This window comes from Lepidochelys olivacea, assembly GCF_965140295.1.
Source record: "Lepidochelys olivacea isolate rLepOli2 genome assembly, chromosome: 2".
Lineage (NCBI taxonomy): Eukaryota > Metazoa > Chordata > Testudines > Cheloniidae > Lepidochelys > Lepidochelys olivacea.
Window position 1 is genome coordinate 211,190,300 of NC_140412.1, and position 22,118 is coordinate 211,212,417.

At 40.7% G+C, this 22,118-nt stretch overlaps 1 protein-coding gene across 1 annotated transcript in view; it reads left to right on the forward strand.

Moving 5' to 3' along the window:
- RAPGEF5 (Rap guanine nucleotide exchange factor 5) overlaps positions 1-22,118 on the forward strand; it is a 218,244-nt gene that overhangs the window by 159,113 nt on the left and 37,013 nt on the right. The window contains exons 12-15 of the mRNA XM_084618683.1: positions 12,518-12,596; positions 17,163-17,307; positions 19,863-19,960; positions 21,851-21,881. Coding sequence (XP_084474809.1) covers positions 12,518-12,596; positions 17,163-17,307; positions 19,863-19,960; positions 21,851-21,881 — 353 coding nt within the window. The remainder of the gene's footprint in view (positions 1-12,517; positions 12,597-17,162; positions 17,308-19,862; positions 19,961-21,850; positions 21,882-22,118) is intronic.

The following is a 22,118-nucleotide window of genomic DNA, read 5'->3' on the forward strand; positions in this document are numbered from 1 at the left end:
CTCTCCAAGTTTAAATCCAAGTTTAACCAGAACGTCTGGGGGGGGGGGGGTAGGAAAAAACAAGGGGAAATAGGCTACCTTGCATAATGACTTAGCCACTCCCAGTCTCTATTTAAGCCTAAATTAATAGTGTCCAATTTGCAAATGAATTCCAATTCAGCAGTTTCTCGCTGGAGTCTGGATTTGAAGTTTTTTTGTTTTAAGATAGCGACCTTCATGTCTGTGATTGCGTGACCAGAGAGATTGAAGTGTTCTCCGACTGGTTTATGAATGTTATAATTCTTGACATCTGATTTGTGTCCATTTATTCTTTTACGTAGAGACTGTCCAGTTTGACCAATGTAAATGGCAGAGGGGCATTGCTGGCACATGATGGCATATATCACATTGGTGGATGTGCAGGTGAACGAGCCTCTGATAGTGTGGCTGATGTTATTAGGCCCTGTGATGGTGTTCCCTGAATAGATATGTGGGCACAGTTGGCAACGGGCTTTGTTGCAGGGATAAGTTCCTGGGTTAGTGGTTCTGTTGTGTGGTATGTGGTTGTTGGTGAGTATTTGCTTCAGGTTGCGGGGCTGTCTGTAGGCAAGGACTGGCCTGTCTCCCAAGATTTGTGAGAGTGTTGGGTCATCCTTCAGGATAGGTTGTAGATCCTTAATAATGCGTTGGAGGGGTTTTAGTTGGGGGCTGAAGGTGACGGCTAGTGGCATTCTGTTATTTTCTTTGTTAGGCCTGTCCTGTAGTAGGTAGCTTCTGGGATCTCTTCTGGCTCTATCAATCTGTTTCTTCACTTCCGCAGGTGGGTATTGTAGTTGTAAGGAAGCTTGACAGAGATCTTGTAGGTGTTTGTCTCTGTCTGAGGGGTTGGAGCAAATGCGGTTGTATCGCAGAGCTTGGCTGTAGACGATGGATCGTGTGGTGTGGTCAGGGTGAAAGCTGGAGGCATGTAGGTAGGAATAGCGGTCAGTAGGTTTCCGGTATAGGGTGGTGTTTATGTGACCATTGTTTATTAGCACTGTAGTGTCCAGGAAGTGGATCTCTTGTGTGGACTGGACCAGGCTGAGGTTGATGGTGGGATGGAAGTTGTTGAAATCATGGTGGAATTCCTCAAGGGCTTCTTTTCCATGGGTCCAGATGATGAAGATGTCATCAATATAGCGCAAGTAGAGTAGGGGCTTTAGGAGACGAGAGCTGAGGAAGCGTTGTTCTAAATCAGCCATAAAAATGTTGGCATACTGTGGGGTCATGCGGGTACCCATAGCAGTGCTGCTGATCTGAAGGTATACATTGTCCCCAAATGTAAAATAGTTATGGGTAAGGACAAAGTTCAGCCACCAGGTTAGCCATGACATTATCGGGGATAGTGTTCTTGACGGCTTGTAATCCATCTTTGTGTGGAATGTTGGTGTAGAGGGCTTCTACATCCATAGTGGCCAGGATGGTGTTATCAGGAAGATCACCGATGGATTGAAGTTTCCTCAGGAATATTGTTGGCCACATCCCTTTGTGACCATGCTGGTCATATTAGCCAGCTTCAACTCAAGAAAGCTAGGTCTGCATTGTTTGGATGCATATGCGAGCTGGAGAAAGAGGTTCCTTTCACCCTCTTTCAGTTGCTGTCTAAGTGCCATCTACATAGGAACAGCCAGTACTTAATTTTTAATTTTACATGATACATAATATGTTTTTTTTTAAGAGTTGGACAAAATTTCTCAAATTAAAGTCCCGTATTCCAAAGAGGCATTGTCTGTTTAGTATCAGCACAATAAAAAAAAGCAATGACAGTGACTCCTGTGTATTCAAAGCTACCCTGCTGAGGGACTAGTAGCAAAAAATGTTTGTTTTCTTCTTTCCAATAACTTTGTAATAGTGAGATAGTCTTCTTACTACTGTTTAACAAGAAGACAGGACTTTATAATGTTCAGTATTGTTTGTAGCTGGTGTTGGCTCAGTATTAGAAGCGGCTGCTTTTAGAAGACACTTTCCTAAAAGCTGAATTGAAAAAAATATGTTTGTGTTTAATTAATTATCTGACCTGTATCCACAATAATTAAAGCTTCCTTTTGTTTATTCCTGCGTGGCACTGACACTATTCTCAACTATCCAATTTAATATCATTGTGAAGAGCAGAAGCAGAGCAAGTAAGAAGTAGAGCAAGGCAAATTATTCTCTGCAAAAAATGATTATCAGAATATCAGGGCAAAATGTAATGGATTTTCAAGTTATCTCTTGTTGCATTTAAGACCATCATATTTGGTTAGAAAGGGGATCGTCTGAATAATGTTATCAGTAACTGTGAAGTGTTGCTTAACTTGATAAAGTTGTAGCCTTTTTAAATTCTGGTGTAAATTCTTTACATATTTATAGCTATATTTTATTTCAGCTACTTAGTAGAGTGCTTTAATTTTGGTCTATAAAAATTACACTGTAACATAAACCTTTGGGGGGTATTTCCCTGCATATTTCCCTCACTTTCTCCTCCTGTACAGCTGTAACTGTGTTGTGGGTTATTTTTCTGTCAGTATCTTCAAATCAATTCAGATTATTAAAAAGAAACTGGTACTTAACAGGGGCATCTTTGCTTTGGTTTAAGTCTTTTCTCATATTTATTAAACCAATACCTGTGATCCACTGGTGCTTTGGGCTGCTTCAGTAGCGTGGGAAGACATCAAAGTTCAAGAACAGCAATGCATCTCAAGGTTTGGAGACAGTAATAAGAATAATTTCTGGCTCAAGTCACTAATTGTGTGATCTTGAAGTTTTCAGGCTTCATCACTATTCATTCATTTATGTTTAATGCCTTAGTAATTGATACCACATCTAGTAAAGGGATTGGGGACCATAAAAATGAGCTGTTGAAAAATGAACTGCAGTATACAGACCCCCTGTATGGGTCATATCCTACCATCTTATCCTTCAAACTTGTGGAAGTGAAAAACATGTCCCATATTCCTCGAGTTAAACTTGGGGAGTTGTCTCTTCAAGTGGGAAGAGTGTGGGGGCTAGCCAGGGAATTCTGTGGATTCTCTAAGAAGTCCACGGGGGATGATCTGCAGCCTATACTTGTGTAGTGTCATCCACTCCATGTAGGACTCTGGGCTCCTCTTCTCCACTAAGGGAGCCATGTTACCATTGGCTCTAACCCTATGCCTACAAACTACAAGCTTGCAACTTCTCTTGCAAAGGAGATATTGCTAGGTTCACTGACTGTAACCTGGCACAAATTTCCACTAGAAAATTCCTGTTCCACAAAGAAGAGCATCCCACATCCAACTGCCGCTTTTTGGCTCTCCTCAGTTCCTCTGGAGTTCCAATGCTGTCTCTCTTATGCAGAGAGACTTTGGTGGTGCAAGTTGCCAAGGGAAGCATACCAGAGAGGGGTGGCTTCCCTTCTTGCACAGAGTTGGAGTCTATTCTGTCCCATTTTGCTCCTCTCTGAATCATGTAACCAAGGCATCATATGGGACTCTGCCTCAAACAGAAGTTGGTTTAAACAGATTGATGATTAGTACCAAAAAACGTTTGGTTGTATATTCTTCTTATGCCTCAAACACCATATTGAGAGCTTTAGTTATCATGCACATTTACTGTGGTGTATTTATTACTTATGGCAGCTCCCAAGGAGCAGCAAGAGCAGTAACCCATTGAACTTAGGCCAAGTCTATACTAAAAACTTGGGTCAATCCTGCTATGTTGCTCAGGGGTGTGAAAAATCCATAACCCTGAGTGATGTAGGTAAGCTGACCTAACCCACAGTGTAGACAGTGCTGGATCCATTCACCTAGCTACCAAATCTTAGGGAGGTGGATTAACTATAGTGAGAGGAGAATCCCTCCTGTTGCTGTAGTCAGTGTCTACACTGCTGCAGCAGAGCTGCTGCAGCATTTCTAGTGAAGACATAGCCTTATGCTTTCTCTGTCGTGCATCTTAATGAAGCTTTAAAAAGCCGGAAATTGTCTTTAGAATTAAATATTTCAGTAGCTGCAAGCTAGTCACAAACTTTGTAATAATTGCCTAACCAAATAAAGGAAAACTGGGAGGAACAAAGAAAAATTAGAATGACTGTTAAAAGGAAATGATTAAATAAAAAATTCACGAAGAAGAGAATTCAAAAGAAATGGCATCAGACCTCTGTTCAAAGACTACTTTCAATGCAAGCTGTATATATATAAAAAGTTTCCTTTGAAAGTAGTCCCTCTTTGTACAAAAGTCTGTTGTGCCATTTCAAATATATATAGCATGTATTTTATTTTCACTGTTTGCTGCAAATCTTAGAAAAGATCCCAAGAAAAATCTACCCAAGATCCATAAACCTGGGAATGCTGGATGCCCCATCATTTCAGACATTGACAGCAGGATTGTCTGGCTATGTGGACTCTCTCCTCAGGCCCTACGCTACCAGCACTCCCAGCTGTCTTCAATACACCACTGACTTCCTGAGGAAACTACAATCCATTGGTGATATTCCAGAAAACACCATCCTAGCCACTATGGATGTAGAAGCCCTCCACACCAACATTCCACACAAAGATGGACTACAAGCCATCAGGAACAGTATCCTCGACAATGTCCAGCAAACTTGGTGGCCGAGCTTTGTGACTTTGTCCTCACCCACAACTATTTCAGAGTTGGGGACGATTTATACCTTCAAGTCAGTGGCACTGCTATGGGTACCCGCATGGCCCCACAGTATGCCAAAATTTTTGTGGCTGACTTAGAACAACGCTTCCTCAGCTCTCATTTCCTAGCGCCCCTACTTTACTTGCACTACATTGATAACATCTTCATCATCTGGACCCATGGGAAGGAGGCCCTTGAGGAATTCCACCAGGATTTCAACTATTTCCCTCACCATCAACCTCAGCCTGGTCCAGTCCACACAAGTGATCCACTTCCTGGACACTACAGTGCAAATAAGTGGTCACACATAAACACAACCCTATACCAGAAACCTAGTGACCGCTATACTTACCTACATGCCTCCAGCTTTCATCCAGACCACATCACACGATCCATTGTCTACAGCCAAGCTCTAAGATACAACCACATTTGCTCCAGTACCTCAGACAGAGACAAACACCTACAGGATCTCTATCAAGCAATCTTAAAACTACAGTACCCACCAGGTGAAGTGAAGAAATAGAGTGACAGAGCCAGAAGGGTACCCAGAAGTCACCTACTACAGGACAGTTCCAATAAAGAAAGTAATAGAATGCCACTAGCCATCACCTACAGCCCCCAACTAAAACCTCTCCAGTGCATCATCAAGGATCTACAACCTATCCTGAAGGACCATCCCTCACTCTCACAGGCCTTGGGAGACAGGCCAGTCCTCGCTTACAGACAGCCCCCCAACCTGAAGCAAATACTCACCAGCAACTACATACCACGCAACAGAAACACTAACCCAGGAACCAATCCCTGCAACAAACCCTGTTGCCAACTCTGTCCTCATATCTATTCAAGGGACACCATCATAGAACCTAACCACATCAGCCACACCATCAGGGGCTTGTTCACCTGCACATCTACCAATGTGATATATGCCATCATGTGCCAGCAGTGCCCCTCTGCCATGTTCATTGGCCAAACCGGACAGTCTCTATGCAAAAGAATAAATGGACACAAATCAGACATCAAGAATTGTAACATTCAGAAACCAGTAGGAGAGTACTTCAGTCTCCCTGGACGCTCAATAACAGACTTAAAACTGGCCATTCTTCAACAAAAAAACTTCAAAAACAGACTTCAGTGAGAAACTGCAGAATTGGCCACATCCACCGTAACTGAATTGGACTCCTTAGCACTGACCCCCCACTTGGTAAGACAACTGCTATCTTTTCATGTGCGGTATATTTACACCTGCTTACTGTATTTTTCACTCCATACATCTGATGAAGTGGGTTATAACCCACAAAAGCTTATACCCAAATAAATTTGTTAGTCTCTAAGGTGTCACAAGGACTCCTCATTAATCTTAGAAAACATTTTTTTGTGAGAGCCGGGGAAGGTAGCAGCTCCTATATGATCAGGATACAAAATGTTGGAAGTATTATAAATTTATGCAGAAACTGGTACATAGAAGAGTGAAAGTTAAAAGCTGTAGTGTATATTTCAAAGCCAAGTATCTCTGCCTTTTGGAGGTGTGTGGAATATACTGTAAAGGAAGCAGAGCTTTGATTGGCACTGCCTTTTTTATAATCAACTGTGATTCAACTAGAAAACGCTGAAAAGATTTCTGTTCATATTTGATCAAACTGAATTGCACACTTGGAACCCTTACTCCTTCAAAACTGTACTCATGTATATTGTCCTTAGTAGAGCTGAATAAATACTTTGCAATAAATAATTTATGTGACAGACTTAGCCTCTTTTTCTGCTTGGAGGTTATCTGCCAGCAGATCACTGTTTGCTAGAATGTACTTGTTGTTTAAAAGTATTCAAAGAGGTGTTTTAAAAATATGGTTTTCTCTATGGACTGATTGTGAACAGATCACTGTGAATATTTTATATTTGCTATCTGAGCTGTCTTGGGCCTTATTTAGACTGAGAAAATGCATCATGTTAGAAACTACGTTAACTAACATGATCTTAAATATTAATTTGTCATTAGTGTGGACAAGGGCAGTCATATTTTAAAATTTTTTAGCTGATTGTGGTTAACCCTAGATGGGACTCTAGGACTAACCCTGACTAGCTATCATATTTTTATACATTATTTGTTGTTTACACAGGATGCTCATATTTTCCTAGTGTAGTCATGGCTTTGTCTAGTTTTGATTGGTCAGGTAAGGCATATAACATAGCTCAGACTTCTGTTTCCATGAATACTCATGCATGCAGTAACATTTGCTTTTCACCAGCATTCATGCCAATAAACTCAACCAAACAAATATTCACAGAAAGCGAACCTCAAGGGATGTGAGCCTGGTCCAAGCAAATTATTTCCAAATCCAAAAGGTTATTTGAAAACATTTTTTTCAGTGTTCACCAAGCTGTGGTCCTTACTCAGATGTTAGAGTTCCAAAGGTTAAAGTAATTTAACTTCAAGATCCACTAAAGCCTGTTATTACACATATTACACTGCTGTGCATTTATTTCTTGGATCCCTGGGTATAGTGTTTGTGTACTGTGTAAAACCATTGTAGAACTATTTTAAATTAGAGCACATCTGAAGAGAAAATATGCAGTTATAGTTAATGACGATACATTGGGGAATTTAAGTGATGCAAAGAGTTTTAAATATTATCATTACTGTACAGTACTTAGATTAAATTACTATTGTAGGATGTTGTCTGTCAAAAGCACTTTTCCTTTGCTTACTTGTTAAAGTAGTTTAACAGATGAGTGAATCTATTATTGGACCACATGTAGCATATAGACTTTTTGTTAAAAATATTCCTTTAGGGGGTTCAATTTCTAAAAAGGATGAGACACAATTTAGAGAGGCTTAGCCTATAGGTGCATTACAATAATAATACTTTATGAACTTTTCTTGTTGTCACACACACACAAGCTATATATATATATGTTTTGCTTAGTGGTATATCTTCTTTTTGGGGAGGAATTAAAGGATAGGAACTACCCACATAAAACTCTTCTGCACATGAAGAGAAAAGTGGATGCTGTAAACTAGGGGCAGATCCTTAACTGGTATGAATTGCCCTGGTTCTGTTGAGGTCAATGGAAATGGACCAGTTTACACCAGCTGAGGATCTTGCGTATCATAATATTGTATTGGATCTCCAAGCAGCCATTTAAGGATGTTATGGAATTGAGGTGGCAAGCATGTCTGTCCCAGGTATTTTTATTTTCTTGTGTGTAGATTAGATGTGAATCATAAGCTTTAAAATGTATGGAGAGACTATAAATAGTTTTAAGTTATTCTAGGAAGGGTCAAGGCTAGCAAACTCAAATCTTCCCCTCAATAACTCTTCAATTTAAAAAAATATTTCTACCGAAAAATATACAGTGTGTTTCTTTTATAAAGTTAAAATACAGACTTGATGATCCTGGAGAATCTAACAGACAATGAGATGGCCAGAACAATATCTCATATCAATGGTTTTAGTGCTAATTAGTACAATAAAGGTTACAGCATTTTCTTACAATTATATTAGCCCAGTAAAAGCTTCTAGATACAAATTTCATTTTAAACACTTTGTTAGGTAGAACTATATCTATTTTGCCTCAAAGCTTCATGGTTGTCAGCATGTTCTTTACATATTGTATTTTGTTTGAATTGATATGTTGCCTGTAGGTAGAACTGTTAATAAAGTCATTATGGAAATAACCTGTAGCAAATGCATTTTTTAAATTTTTCATAAAGATCATTGCACAATTGTACCATTTATTAAAGAACTAGGATATGGGATTAGATGTAGTTCTTGATACCACAAAGAGCAGTTTCCAAAGAACTGTTTTTGAAAACCACCTTTCACAATAATAGTTGCATTATATTTTCCAAAAGAGATGGATCAGAATGAATGATGTCCTTTTTATCTAGAGTACAGCTCTGTACAATGCCTTTGTATTTGAGATAAGTGTTTCTTACACAAAAATAATATTTTCTACAAAGTTTAACAAATGATAGAAATTGTAGTTGTAAGAATGTTTGATAGAGATCTTGTAGGTGTTTGTCTCTGAAGGGTTGGAGCAAATGCAGTTGTATCGTAGAGCTTGGCTGTAGACAATGGATCGTGTGGTGTAGTCTGGATGAAAGCTGGAGGCATGTAGGTAGGAATAGTGGTCAGTAGGTTTCCTTACAACTACAATACCCACCTGCTGAAGTGAAGAAACAGATTGACAGAGTACCCAGAAGTCACCTACTACAAGACAGGCCCAACAAAGAAAATAACAGAACTCCACTAGCCATCACCTTCAGCCCCCAACTAAAACCTCTCCAATGCATCATCAAGGATCTACAATCTATCCTGAAGGACGACCTATCACTCTCACAGATCTTGGGAGACAGGCCAGTCCTTGCTTACAGACAGCCCCCGAACCTGAAGCAAATACTCACCAGCAACCACTGAAGCAAATACTCAGTGGGGGGGAGGGATAGGTCAGTGGTTTAGGCATTGGCCTGCTAAACCCAGAGTTGTGAGTTCAGTCCTTGAGGGGGCCATTTAGGGGTCTGGGGCAAAAATTGGGGATTGGTCCTGCTTTGAGCAGGGGGTTGGACTAGATGACCTCCTGAGGTCCCTTCCAACCCTGATATTTTATGATTCTATGAACCACACACCAGAACCACTAATCTAGGAACCTATCCTTGCAACAAAGCCCGCTGCCAACTGTGTCCACATATCTATTCAGGGGACACCATCATAGGGCCTAATCACATCAGCCACGCTATCAGAGGCTCGTTCACCTGCAAATCTACCAATGTGATATATGTCATGTGCCAGCAATGCCCCTCTGCCATGTACATTGGTCAAACTGGACAGTCTCTACGTAAAAGAATAAATAGACACAAATCAGACATCAAGAATTATAACATTCAAAAACCAGTCGGAGAACACTTCAATCTCTTTGGTCACTCAATTACAGACCTAAAAGTTGCAATTCTTCAACCAAAAATCTTCAAAAACAGACTCCAACGAGAGACTGCTGAATTGGAATTAATTTGCAAACTGGATACAATTAACTTAGGCTTGAATAAAGACTGGGAGTGGATGGGTCATTACACAAAGTGAAACTATTTCCCCATGTTTATTCCCTCTCCCTCCCCTCCCACCCCCCGCTTACCCCCCACTGTTCCTCAGACGTTCTTGTCAACTGCTGGAAAGGGCCAACCTTGAGTATCACTACAAAAGGTCCCCCACCCCCCCCCCCGCTCTCCTGATGGTAATAGCTCACCTTAAGTGATCACTCTCGTTACAGTTTTCAGAGTAGCAGCCGTGTTAGTCTGTATTCACAAAAAGAAAAGAAGTACTTGTGGCACCTTAGAGACTAACAAATTTATTTGAGCGTAAGCCTTCATGAGCTACAGCTCACTTCATCGGATTCAACATTTGTTTAGTGTGGAAAGAGAAGACTGAGAGGGGACATAACAGTTTTCAAGTACGTAAAAGATTGTTACAAGGAGGAGGGAGAAAAATTGTCCTCTATAACCTCTGAGGACAGGACAAGAAGCAATGGACTTAAATTGCACCAAGGGAGATTTAGGTTGGACATTAGGAAGAAATTTCTAACAGTCACGGTGATTAAGCACTGGAATAAATTGCCTAAGGAAGTTGTGGAATCTTCATCATTGGAGATTTTAAAGAGCAGATTAGACAAACATCTGTCAAGGATGGTCTAGATAATACTTATTCCTGCCATGAATGCAGGGGACTGGACTAGAAGACCTCTTGAGATACCTTCCAGTCCTATGATTCTGATTCTATGTACTCAAAAAACAACAACAAAACAACAACCAAAAAACCATGAAGGACCTGGAAATAGTGGAATTACAGGTATATTAAGCATAACTGGGCATCATTTCCACCATACCCCACCCACTCAAAAGCTTACACCCTGTGTATGGCCCTCAGGTTTAGGAGCTTTCATAAGGCATGGCTGGAGAATAGCCATTCTGCTTTGTCTAATCCCACCTCGAAAGAGCAGGGAAGTAGTTGTACAAGATAATGCTGATTCTCTCATCATTATCTTACATGGAAATCCCCTTCATGATGTTTGGTTTTGAATGAGGTGTAAGTGAACAGACATGCTGCCATGGGGAATCAAGTATGTCTCAGGAGGGTAGTCCTTATTTAGACTCCTCCACCTTACGTCCCGGCAGCTGTGTGGGCACGCCTCAGAACTCTTAAGAGCATTGTGCCCTCCTCCTGTATTTCTGAGGACACATCCACTCCAAGAAGGTATCCTACTAGTTGTGATAATGATTCAGAAACTCTGAGTTTAAAAACCCATGGGACCCAAATATCCTGTCAGTTGCACACAATGCACATTGATTTCAGTGGGAACTGGCCATGCACAAGTGATGGGAGAATGAGGACCAGGGAGTTTCTTGGCTCTGCCTTGTCTTTTTTAATGTGTAAGGAATGATTTGGCCTTCAGTCCTGATATCAGGAAATCTCCCATTTAAGTCAATGTGCATGAAGGAGCTGCCGAAATACTGCATGCTGTACATATGACAGGAGTGTTCTGTTCAACTTATATCCACTTGCATATTCTCATGTGGTAAAATAATTGACGCTAGACTGTTTGTTTTATTTTTAGAAGTGATGCAGTACAGTTACTAAAACGTAGAGAGGAAATTCTTAATATCTAAAATCTTATAAAAGAAAAAGACATTCATTTTCACATTAAGTTATGAAGGGCAATAGTCTCTCTTGTCCATTTTTAGACAAGTAACGATTGCTTTATTCATTTGCACAGCAAATATGTTCCTATAGGATGTATTAAATTTCTGGATAACTTACGGAAATAGGAAGTGAACTAGTTTGATTTTGTTGCATGCCCGAAAGTTTTAGAAAAATCCTGAGGCTCATATGATAAGTGAGGGGGAGGGAGGAGGAATAGAATTTCATGTTGTTTTACTGAGTTGTGAACTAGTACAGTTTACTACCCAAAGACTTGATGCAAAACAAATACAGTGGATAGAGCTATTATTTAAACAAATGACTTAGCTTGCTTTGTTAAAATACCACCAAAGCCAAAAGGAGGAATGTCAGAGACAGAGAGAGCTTTGGTTACATTATTAAATAAAGATTAAGAAAAAATTCCAAAAGCTTAACACTGCAAACAGAAGCTTAAAATGATATTCAAACCTGGTGTGCTACCAGTTGCTTTTGGATCCCTGTCAATGTATATACAAATTCACTTCTTCTACTCTTTCAAATTCCCCAAAACAGTTTAATCAAGCCTGTGGTAAGGTTGCTTTGCTGAGATTACCTACAAGGGTGCCAATTGGGATGGTTACTTTTTTGTGTGACGTAAGCACCTTTTTACTAACCATGGGATAGAGACTAGCTGGTGATTTCACATATGCTCCTGCTTTAGAAGGATGAGTCATTCACTAAATACCTACAGTACCAGCAGTCTAGAAAAGAAGAAATTTTTAATGGGCTTTTGTAGCCTCTATCTGTCTATCTTCTTGCCATAAACTTTAATAAACTTTTTTGGAAATGACCTAACTTACTAAATTGATGAAATACCATTTTAAAGCTCACAATATGAAAAAAGATGCATAAAGGAAGCATTACAATTTTTATTTAAAAACCTACAATGTATAGTGTTATCCAAAGGACCTGATTCAGTCTTTTCTGATTTACAAGTAATGTAAATATTTAGGGTACCACTGTGACACAAAAATCTCATGTTCTCAGAGACAGCATATTGTGAACTGTTCCAAATGTAGAATAACTAAATAAATAATAAATTTATTGGGCTTGAATCCTCTGAATATTTTAACAAGTCATATTCCTGACATGCACACTAGCAGCAATAGGTGGCTGCCTCCTCACCTCTGTAACTTACTGTACTTTGGGATTCTTTTGTTTTTTCTCTGCAGAGACCCTCCTTGATGATTTCCTTCTCACGTACACAGTCTTCATGACAACTGATGACTTATGCCAGGCATTGCTGAGGCAATATCCTTCATTAACTGAAAGAGTTATGTATATATAGTCCTCATCGTCTTTCCTACAGGAGTCACAACCCCTCCAAGGACTCCAGAGAATGCAATGTGGGTATACTTGTACATCATGTCAAGGGAACATTGCATCCTGCTCCCCTTCATGGCACTGAAACAGCCCCAGCTGATTGATTTGCCAGGAGGGAGCTCTGAGCCTCATCTTGTACCTATCTTCATTTGGGAGATTAATACACCCTTTGGTGTGACTGTATAAAAGACCCTAGCCCGTGTGGAGGCGGCTTCTTTTATCCACCCCTGTGCCCTCGCCCCTGATGTGTATTTGCTCAAGGGCAAGTGTCAATCTGGTCCTAATTTGCTATGCAGTATTGTGTTAAGTAGGTTTGCCTCAATATTAATCCATGTATAAGAGAGGTTAAAAATGAAACTGGCATAGGGACTTTTTAAGTTGTGGTTGTGGAATATGCTATAAATTCAAAGAGTTGCTTAATAGATAATATATCTAGTTTTTATTGATCCACAAGCAGTGACCACATTTCATTTTCTTCCCTAAAAATTAGTAGCAAGCCACCACAAAGAACAGAAGGAAGGAAACCCCACCTTAAAAATGTATGTCTCAGCCAGTTAGACTGGATGAAAAATGAAATATTGTAACTAAGCCAGAGGTGCGCAAACTATGGCCCACAGGCCACATCTGGCCCGCAGGACCATCCTGCCTGGCCCCTGAGCTCCCGGCCAGAGGCTAGCCCCCGGCCCCTCCCCTGCTGTCCTCATTCCCCCACAGCCACGCTGCCATGCGGGTAGTGCTGTTTGTGCCCGCCCACCTCCAAGGCTTTCCAGTAAGCCTGTCCTGCTGCTTTGGTAGGGGGGAAGGGGGATTGGATAAGGGGCAGGAGGTCCTAGGGGGCAGTCAGGAGACAGGAAGCAGGGTTGGATAGGGGGTGGGGTCCCGGGAGGAGGGGGGGCGGGAGGGTTGGATAGGGGATGGGGTCCTGGGGGGGGGCGGCTGGGGCAGGGTGCCCCGGGAGGGGGCAGTCAGGGTGCAAGGAGTGGGGGGGGGGTTGGATGGGTTGGGGATTCTGAGGGGGGGAAGTCAGGGGGCGGGAAGTGGGAGGGGGCAGATGGGGGTGGGGCCAGGCTGTTGGCGGAGGCACAGCCTTCCCTACCGTTTCACAACCCCAATGTGGCCCTCGGGCCAAAAAGTTTGCCCACCGCTGAACTAAGCCATATAATCAAACACAAAGACAGTGTAGACAAAGTTCTAAAACAGTGTTATCTCCAGAACTCCTTTGGAATGCATGAAATGGATCTTAATAGTTCATTGACTATCATTTTCTTGGAACCGAGGAAATGATGCAATAAATGACATTTCATATTTCCCATTATATCACATAATGAAATGTGCCACAAGAGGATAACATTTTTTTAAAGTTTTATCTTATTAAGAATAGCCATCTGGATGTTTGGGAGGAAATATTATGCTTTTCACACACACACGATAAACTATAAACTATACAGTATGCATGCATGTATAGGGGTTGCACATATGAATGTTGAAAAAAGTGGGTTACTGCCTAATTATATATAATGACCCACACAAAGAGAGGCCTGAGCTGTGGAGTTTATTCTGGGTTTTGGATACAAAACTGAAATCTCTGAAAGTTCAGGTATGTTTAGATTGGCATTCTGTTCATTACCCAGAGAGAGAAACTCAAACTAGAAACTTCAAATCCAGATTTGGATCTGAACTTCCCCAAAATTCAAGCAGTTGCAGACCAGGTGCTTTGTTTCATCTCTTTTTGTGTGTGTGTGTGTCTCTCTCTCTCTCACACACAAGCCTACATTAAGAGAGCATTATAGTTGCGTGCCTAAGCACCCAAAAATCAGAAATTCCAGTACTATGGTTGAACGTGCAATATTATTTCTGTCCCGTGTACCATGATACAGTCTTTAATTATGCGATCACATATATACACTTGTTACTCCTGGGGGAATTTTGCGCCACTGCACGTGTGCGGAATTCATGTTACCTACAGATTTCTTTGCTTTCCCATAGAAATATGACTTTCTGACAGGGCAGCAAAGGGAAGCTGCAAGAGAAGTCATGCACCACTCCCTAGCAGAGCAGGTACGTCATTTCAGGCACCCGGAGCAGCTGGCAGAGAGGTAAATCACTGTGGGGCTGGGGACACCCCAGCCAGTGGCTCCTACCCTGAGCCAGGATCAGCTGCTAGTCACAGCTGGGCTGGAGGCAGGAAAGGACGGGACTTCATCTTCCCCTGCAAGGAGTGGCTGGGGCTGTGTCAGACCCACCCCCAGAAACCTCCCCCAGCTGCAGGAAGCTCAGCATCCTCCCCTGCTTCCTGCCCCCATCGCTCTTAACTGTGGGGAGAGGGGTCACTGTATGGGTAGGTGTTCCCCACATCCACCCAACCCCGTACCCACACCACCAATCCCCCCTTCCCCAGCACCCAGACCCCCACACTCAGCCCCTCTGCTGAACCCCAACCACCTTCACCTGGAAGCTCCTATAGAGTCCCATTGCCCCTGCACCTGGAACCCCCCCAACAGGCCTCTATCCAGATCCCCCACACACTTAGACCCCCCACTGAGCTGCCTGCGCCCAGATTGTCCCACACGGAGTCCTCTCACCCCACACCTGGATTCCCCCCACACTGAGCCCCTTCACACTTGGATCCTGTCTGATTGAGCCTGCCCCACACTTGGTGCACCTGGCGTAGATGGGCAGGGCCCCAGGGTGTTTCTGGGGCAGGCCCAGGCCTTGTGCTGCATCAGGGTCGGGTGCAGCCTCACTGCTGAGTCTGTGTCTTGGGAGTGCAGGGTGGGGAGGCTTCAGGGCAATCTCCCACCTTCAGCAAGCTAGCGGCCTGTGCTCCGCACTGCCAGGCTGGAGCCTCTGCATTTATTTATTGACAAATAAAACTTGCAGAATTTTTAAAATATTGTGTGCGGAATTTTTAATTTTTTGGCGCAGAATGCCCTCAGGAGTAACTTGTATGCAGAACTGCAAAACATAATATATTCCATTGTAGTATGTGACCACATAACTGAAGACTGTATTGTAATGCAAAAGTTCATTAAGACAGAGATAAGATTGAGTTCAACCTCAACATGTTCATTTCCTTATTCTTTTTGTTGCTTACCTGTGTACAATTATCAAATTAATATAGTTTTTCTTGTCTCATGTAAACACACACATGCATGTATATAATATACCTGTGTACATTTATACAGACACATTAGTTTAGCTTCCTCATCTTCTCATGTTCTTGATTTGAATTAAACAGTACAATTAATAGTTTTTGTAGAGGGTATACTTCATTATGAATTGATTAAATCCTACTTTCTTCCATCTGCAAATAGCCATATGTCTTGTATACATGACAACAATAGTGAACATCTGGAGGAGTTAAATGTAAAGGGTAGTTAATGTTCCTACATCTACAAAAAATCAATTATAAATTTAAAATATAGTGTTTGAAACACGAATGAAACCAAAGTTGCCTACCCCTCCTCCCCCGAACCCGCAGGAGCCATGGGACAGTTCAACCCAGTGCTTTAAAAAAAAAAATTATTTGTTGGTTTATACTGACATTTACAAAATACCATTACAAAATTAGATTTAAACTTACCCAGACTATGCTTCCTCTGATACAGACAGCTCCTAAAAATATTCACATCTATATAATTTACAGATTTTAATGTGTCGTAAGGGGAAGATAATTGGTGTATATCTTACAACCTTTTAATGATATGGTACTATATATTCTATATCCCACTTTAAAGATGGAAAACATGTTTTTTCAGGAAAATGTTCCACCTAGCTCCATGTGATGTCGACTGTTTGTTTTAATTAGCTTGTTGCTGTAAAATGAACTGATTTGTCAAGTTTCAGTTTTAATAACACGATTCACAAAAGTGTGCAAACAAATGATCCTCTATACTTGAGGAAAGAAAGAGTGGGTAAGAGGCAGTAATAAGTAGATTGTGTGATGTGGCAGTTTTCTCCTGTTGCTTTTATTTGCATTGAGACTTGGGGGGAAATGGTCAAAATTGATCCCTTTTACTTTTTTTAAAATAATGTGTTATTTCCACTGATGCATAATTATATATTGGGGAACAAAAAGAATTCCTATGCTCCAAAATGTAATGTTTGTATTTAATGATGCATTGTCCTGCTTCCAACAGGAAATCATGTTTGCATCTATATCAGTTGCAGAGAAAAGATATGACTCAACGTTGTGTAATTCCTTTTAAATCGGTTTTCCTTTTATAGAATTGTGTCCCCAATCTATAAAGAAGAAATATATTCAGGTAGCAATGAGACTCAGCTGACATCTCTGTACTGTGTATTTCATTCCTAAAAGTTGATAACCCTTCTCAATTTCCTAAACTACACAGGATAAGGACTTAAGACTATATCATATAGTGAAAAATTCTGCACTGCCAGGGGGGATGGATGATATGACCTAACTGTTCTTTTCCCCCTTTAATTTCTACATTTTAACGATACCCCAGGCTTCTGTTCCTTAACCTATTGTACCTATTGTGCTAAGAATGATCAAGACAAGGAAGAAAATGCAGATGTTCCCTGTAGAAAACGAAAAGTTTTGCATTTGGTGTCTCAGTGGACGTCTCTCTACAAAGACTGGTTACATGAAGATGAGCATTTAAAGCAGTTTTTAAAGGTACTGTAATACGCACTGATGCACTTTAATACTATAAATAACAGATTCTTAGGTATATGTGTTGAAAATCCCAAATGAGAAAAATATTGGGCATAATTTTTCTTACCTTTGAGATCTTTTATACTAGGTCAGTGATTAGGGCATAAGTCCTCTCTGCCTATAGATGGAAACAGTATGACCAAGTGACCTTCTATATATAAGGGGCTTAATGCCTCATTGATTTTTAAGTTTCAACTGAATATCTGTTATGTGAGACACTGGAAATAAACACCGAGTTCTAATACGAAACCTTGTAAAAGGGTGGGTAATCTTTAAAGGGAGGAGCTCTAGACTAATATTTTGAAGAAAAAAATTAACAGGTAAAGGAAATATCCACAGGTGTACTCATGTTCTTTACCGGTCCAGAACTTGCCAAATCAGGGTTCCAAATAACATAGACTGGGACAGCATTTTATGCCCCTTTCAGCAAACACTGCATCAGCCTAACACAGAACATCAATTCTGTACTGTTTGACAGGTGCTCGTAGATACCCTGGTAACTCCATTATGCATTTTGAGAAAGAAGGGGCCTCTCTACACAAGCACATACTGCATGGCATGTATGTCAGTGCACACTAGGAACTTTTAGTGCAGATCAGCAGGGCCCAGATGGATAGTTAGTGGGTGGCATTTTGGAGAACTGTAGATTTACATTCCAGCTTGGTGTGCAGTAAGTGCTTGTGTAGACATGCCCTAAATTTCTGCCTTACTTATGAGCAAGGAGTGTTCGGTCTGTCTGTATGATGCATTCGTCTGCATCAGCAGGGTGTAACTTCTAGTGCACACTAGTGTGTCACGCATTAAGTAGCCTATGTGGACCTTGCTGGTGTGGACTAAAAGTTACTAATGCATATTAATGTAATTGCTGTTTGAAATGGAACTACATTAACACATACTAGGGACCAGCAGAGTCCGTATGGGCTAGCTACTGCGTGATACACTTTTGCACACTAGAATTTACACCCCTCTGATATGGACTCTTGCGTATTCTTGCATAGACAAGCCCTTACTGTCCTGTCTCGGTGATTTCTAACTGCAATTGTAGCTTGATTGTCATTAAAATAGTAATGCTATGCTGGGCCTAGATCTGTCTATTTCCTACTTCTGATGGAAGGAAGGAAGGAATTCTCTTGGGAGACTGCCTGAGCTCCTTCTCCTTTCCTGAAGTAAAACTCTTCACCTTCATTTAGGGACTTGGTTGGAGGCACTTTCTGTTATGGATCCACTCATGGTAAACTTAAGAACCCTGCAATGCTAAACTAATCTTGGAGAAAATTTTGGGCTTCTTTGCTATTTGAGTTCCTTGTGACTGGTGCAGAGCACATAGAAGTAGGGGCCCCAGGGTTTCTGCTCTAGGGACATTCCATGTGTAAAACAGTGCTAGGAGTTGGGCATCAACTGCGCCAACAATGGGGGATTTACATTTTATTAAATGTTGGTTTATATTGTAAGCCCGTGGGGGCAGGGGCTGTCTCTTTGTTCTGTGTTTATCTACAGAGCCAAGCACTTTGGGCCCCAATCCCTGACTGTGGCTTAAGGCACCACCACAGTACCTCTACTGCTACTGCTAATGTTCAGTTGGTCTGAATTGCACCTGAAAAAATTGCATATGAAATTGCAGTCCAAAATTATTTATGCCCACAGTTTGTGAAGTTGGGCTGATAATTTGGCCTTTAGTATGTGATCCCCATTTGTTAGCCAGGAGAAACTCTGTATAAACTTCTGGATGGGTATAGAATCATAGAATCATAGAATATCAGGGTTGGAAGGGACCCCAGAAGGTCATCTAGTCCAACCCCCCGCTCGAAGCAGGACCAATTCCCAGTTAAATCATCATAGAAGATCAAAGAGAAAATGTTTGCCTCCATAATGACTTCAAGTGTCAAAGTCAGTTTAATTTGTTTACTTTATATCTAAGGTCAAATGTCTTCCATAATTAGTTGAGGCTCTCAGAAGGGTTTGAATAATGACATTCAGGAAATGCAAAAAATCAAGAACATAAGATTTATTTGCTCGTTAATTTGAGACTAGGAGCATCTTGTCATTTCCATGTGAGATTTTGGGACTAGAAAATTTTTGGATGTAAATGCAGAAAATAAATGAAAATACTCCTAATATTAGTAGTCAAATCAATTGATTAATTATTATTACTGTCATTGTTTTGATTGAGTGATGATGGTGTGATCTATTTTCATGCTTAAAAGTAGATTGGTATGAGCTAAACCAGGTTTAAAGTAACAAACAAAAGTGCCGTTTTAAATCTTTCCACAGACTGCTGACACCTTAGCGCTATCCTTTGGTTATGGTATACAAAGAATACTTCTCCGTACAGTAGCCAGACACTGACTGGTTTAGTTATTTAAACAGGAACTGTCTGGATTACAGGACCCATTTTAAAACATTCCTGGAATTTATTTTATTAGGGTAATGCTTCATTTGATGGAGGCTGCTGATATGATATATAATATTTCTTTCAGTCATCAGATATGTGCAGATACCCTTTTTTATTCTTTCAGACAATATACAGAAATGTGTTAGATGATGTATATGAATATCCCATACTCGAGAAGGAATTGAAAGAATTTCAAAAGATACTTGGAATGCATCGTCGTCAGTAAGTTTAGATTTTGGTCAACCCTCATTTTTTTGGGTATAATTTACTTTTTTTATTTACGTTTTTCTTTAGCACAGAGAAAGACGAAAGGATAAGTAATATAACTACAGTACAAGGAAAACAACAGCCATGGTGTTGTATAAATAACCTTTCTTTTTACATAAAGCCAAATTAGTCCAATTTTTCTCATGTTGTGGAGTAAGGTACTATACAATTACTCCCATTAATTTTGGTGAGAGTAGAGTACTTGTGGAGTAGAGTACTACTCAGTGTAAGTGTGGCAAAATATGACCCATTTGTCACGGTTATTTTTAGTAAAAGTCACGGACACGTCACAGGCAATAAACAGAAATTCATGGAAGCCTGTGAGCTGTCCCTGACTTTTACTAAAAATAACTGACAAAATGGGGAGGCAGGAGGGTCCAACACCCACCGCTGCTGGAGCTTCGGGTGTCCCCTGCTGCCCGCAGCAGCTTGGAACTCCTGGGTGCCCTCCTTCATCCTCCTCCACCCTGCAGTGACTTGGAGCTGTGGGGCCCCCGTCGGCTTGCTGCCCCAGGGCTGAAGTGGAAAATGTCACAGAGGTCTCTGGAAGTCACAGATTCTGTGACTTCTGTGACCTCCGTGACAATATCTTAGCCTTACCAGTAATTAGCAATGAATTATTTAAAATAACTGATACAATATACTGTATTGTTTGTGAGTGGGCAGGACTTCTTTTACCATGAAACATTTACTTAACCCTCTTTTGCAACTAACATGGCAAGTTTGTTCTTCAATACTAATTATATTTTTAAAAGACATTTTAATGCATATGTTTCAAGTAAGTAGAATTTTTTTGTTGTTACTTGATCATGTTGAGATCAAAGAGAGCTTTGACATTGACTGTGACCAGTTCTTATCACTAGGGATGAATCTCTTATTTGTTTTCTGTAGTATCAAACAAGCTTGCAACACTTATATTTTCATCCCAGATTATATGATTAAACAAATGAGTTTCAACCTATTAAAAGCAAATCATTATCCAGCAGTTGTTACTCTTATAGCCTCAAAAGTCTGTTTTGCAATCACTCATACCATGAAACTTTCACAGTTTGGTGTAATTAGATATTTAGATATTTACATTCAAATCTGTTAAATCATTGTTTATATGGACTATCTCACTTTTCCTAAGGTTTGCTACGTTCTGTGATTGGTTAAGTTTCCTAAAGGGGTCACTAGGTCAGAGGTAGCCTGAGCGCTTGTCTACATGTAGAACTATTCGGGAACAGCTATTATTGAATAACTTCATGTTGTGGACTCTCATATTCCAAAACAAGAGTTACTTGTTCTTATTTAGCTTAACTGTTCTAGAATGTGTGTGTCTACACATGGAGTTATTCAGGCATAGCTGTTACTGAATAGCTGTATATGTAGACAACCCCTGAGTTTAAAGGAGTTTTAACAAAAACAGAAATGGGTCCCAGAACTCCTGACTCGAGTTCCCTGATCTGACCACTAGTCCATGCTCTGTCTTGTACTGGCATATAAAAATGTGAATGTTCACAGTGAACCACTTTGCCAAGTACACTGTGCGCACTGAAATATGTTAAAGGACATTGACTGGACACACCTTTTGTAAATGTATATCTCAGCTGGTGTAAATCAGCATAGTTTCACTTTACATAAGCTGAGGATCTGGCCCTAAGGCTTTTAGTGTAGTATGCTAGGGCTTGATCCTATGATCTACTAACTTCTTCCTGGGTGCAACTGGGTGACCTCAACTTGCACTGAAGGAACTCTGCACTAACTTTATAGTGAGTATATTATGTTATAAACTTTTGGCTGGCTGCAAATTCCTTTTCTAATCTTTGGATAGAATGAATAACTCAAATTATCCCTTTGTTTCAGCACTGTAGATGAATATTCACCTCACAGAAAGGTAATACAGGATGCATATATTTGACTTTTACATTGCGTGCTTGCTCATAACCTCTTCTCGGCCTAATTAAAAATGACTGTTGGCCAAAAACATGACAGGACACATCCGAGAGTCTAGGCCTGCAATGCTGCTAAAAGCTTTTTTTCCCCCAGCCAGCACAGCTCTGGTTTCAGCTGTGTGTGCTGACCTAAAGTGGCTGTGACATTATTAGCATTTTAACAACATGTTTTGAGATGT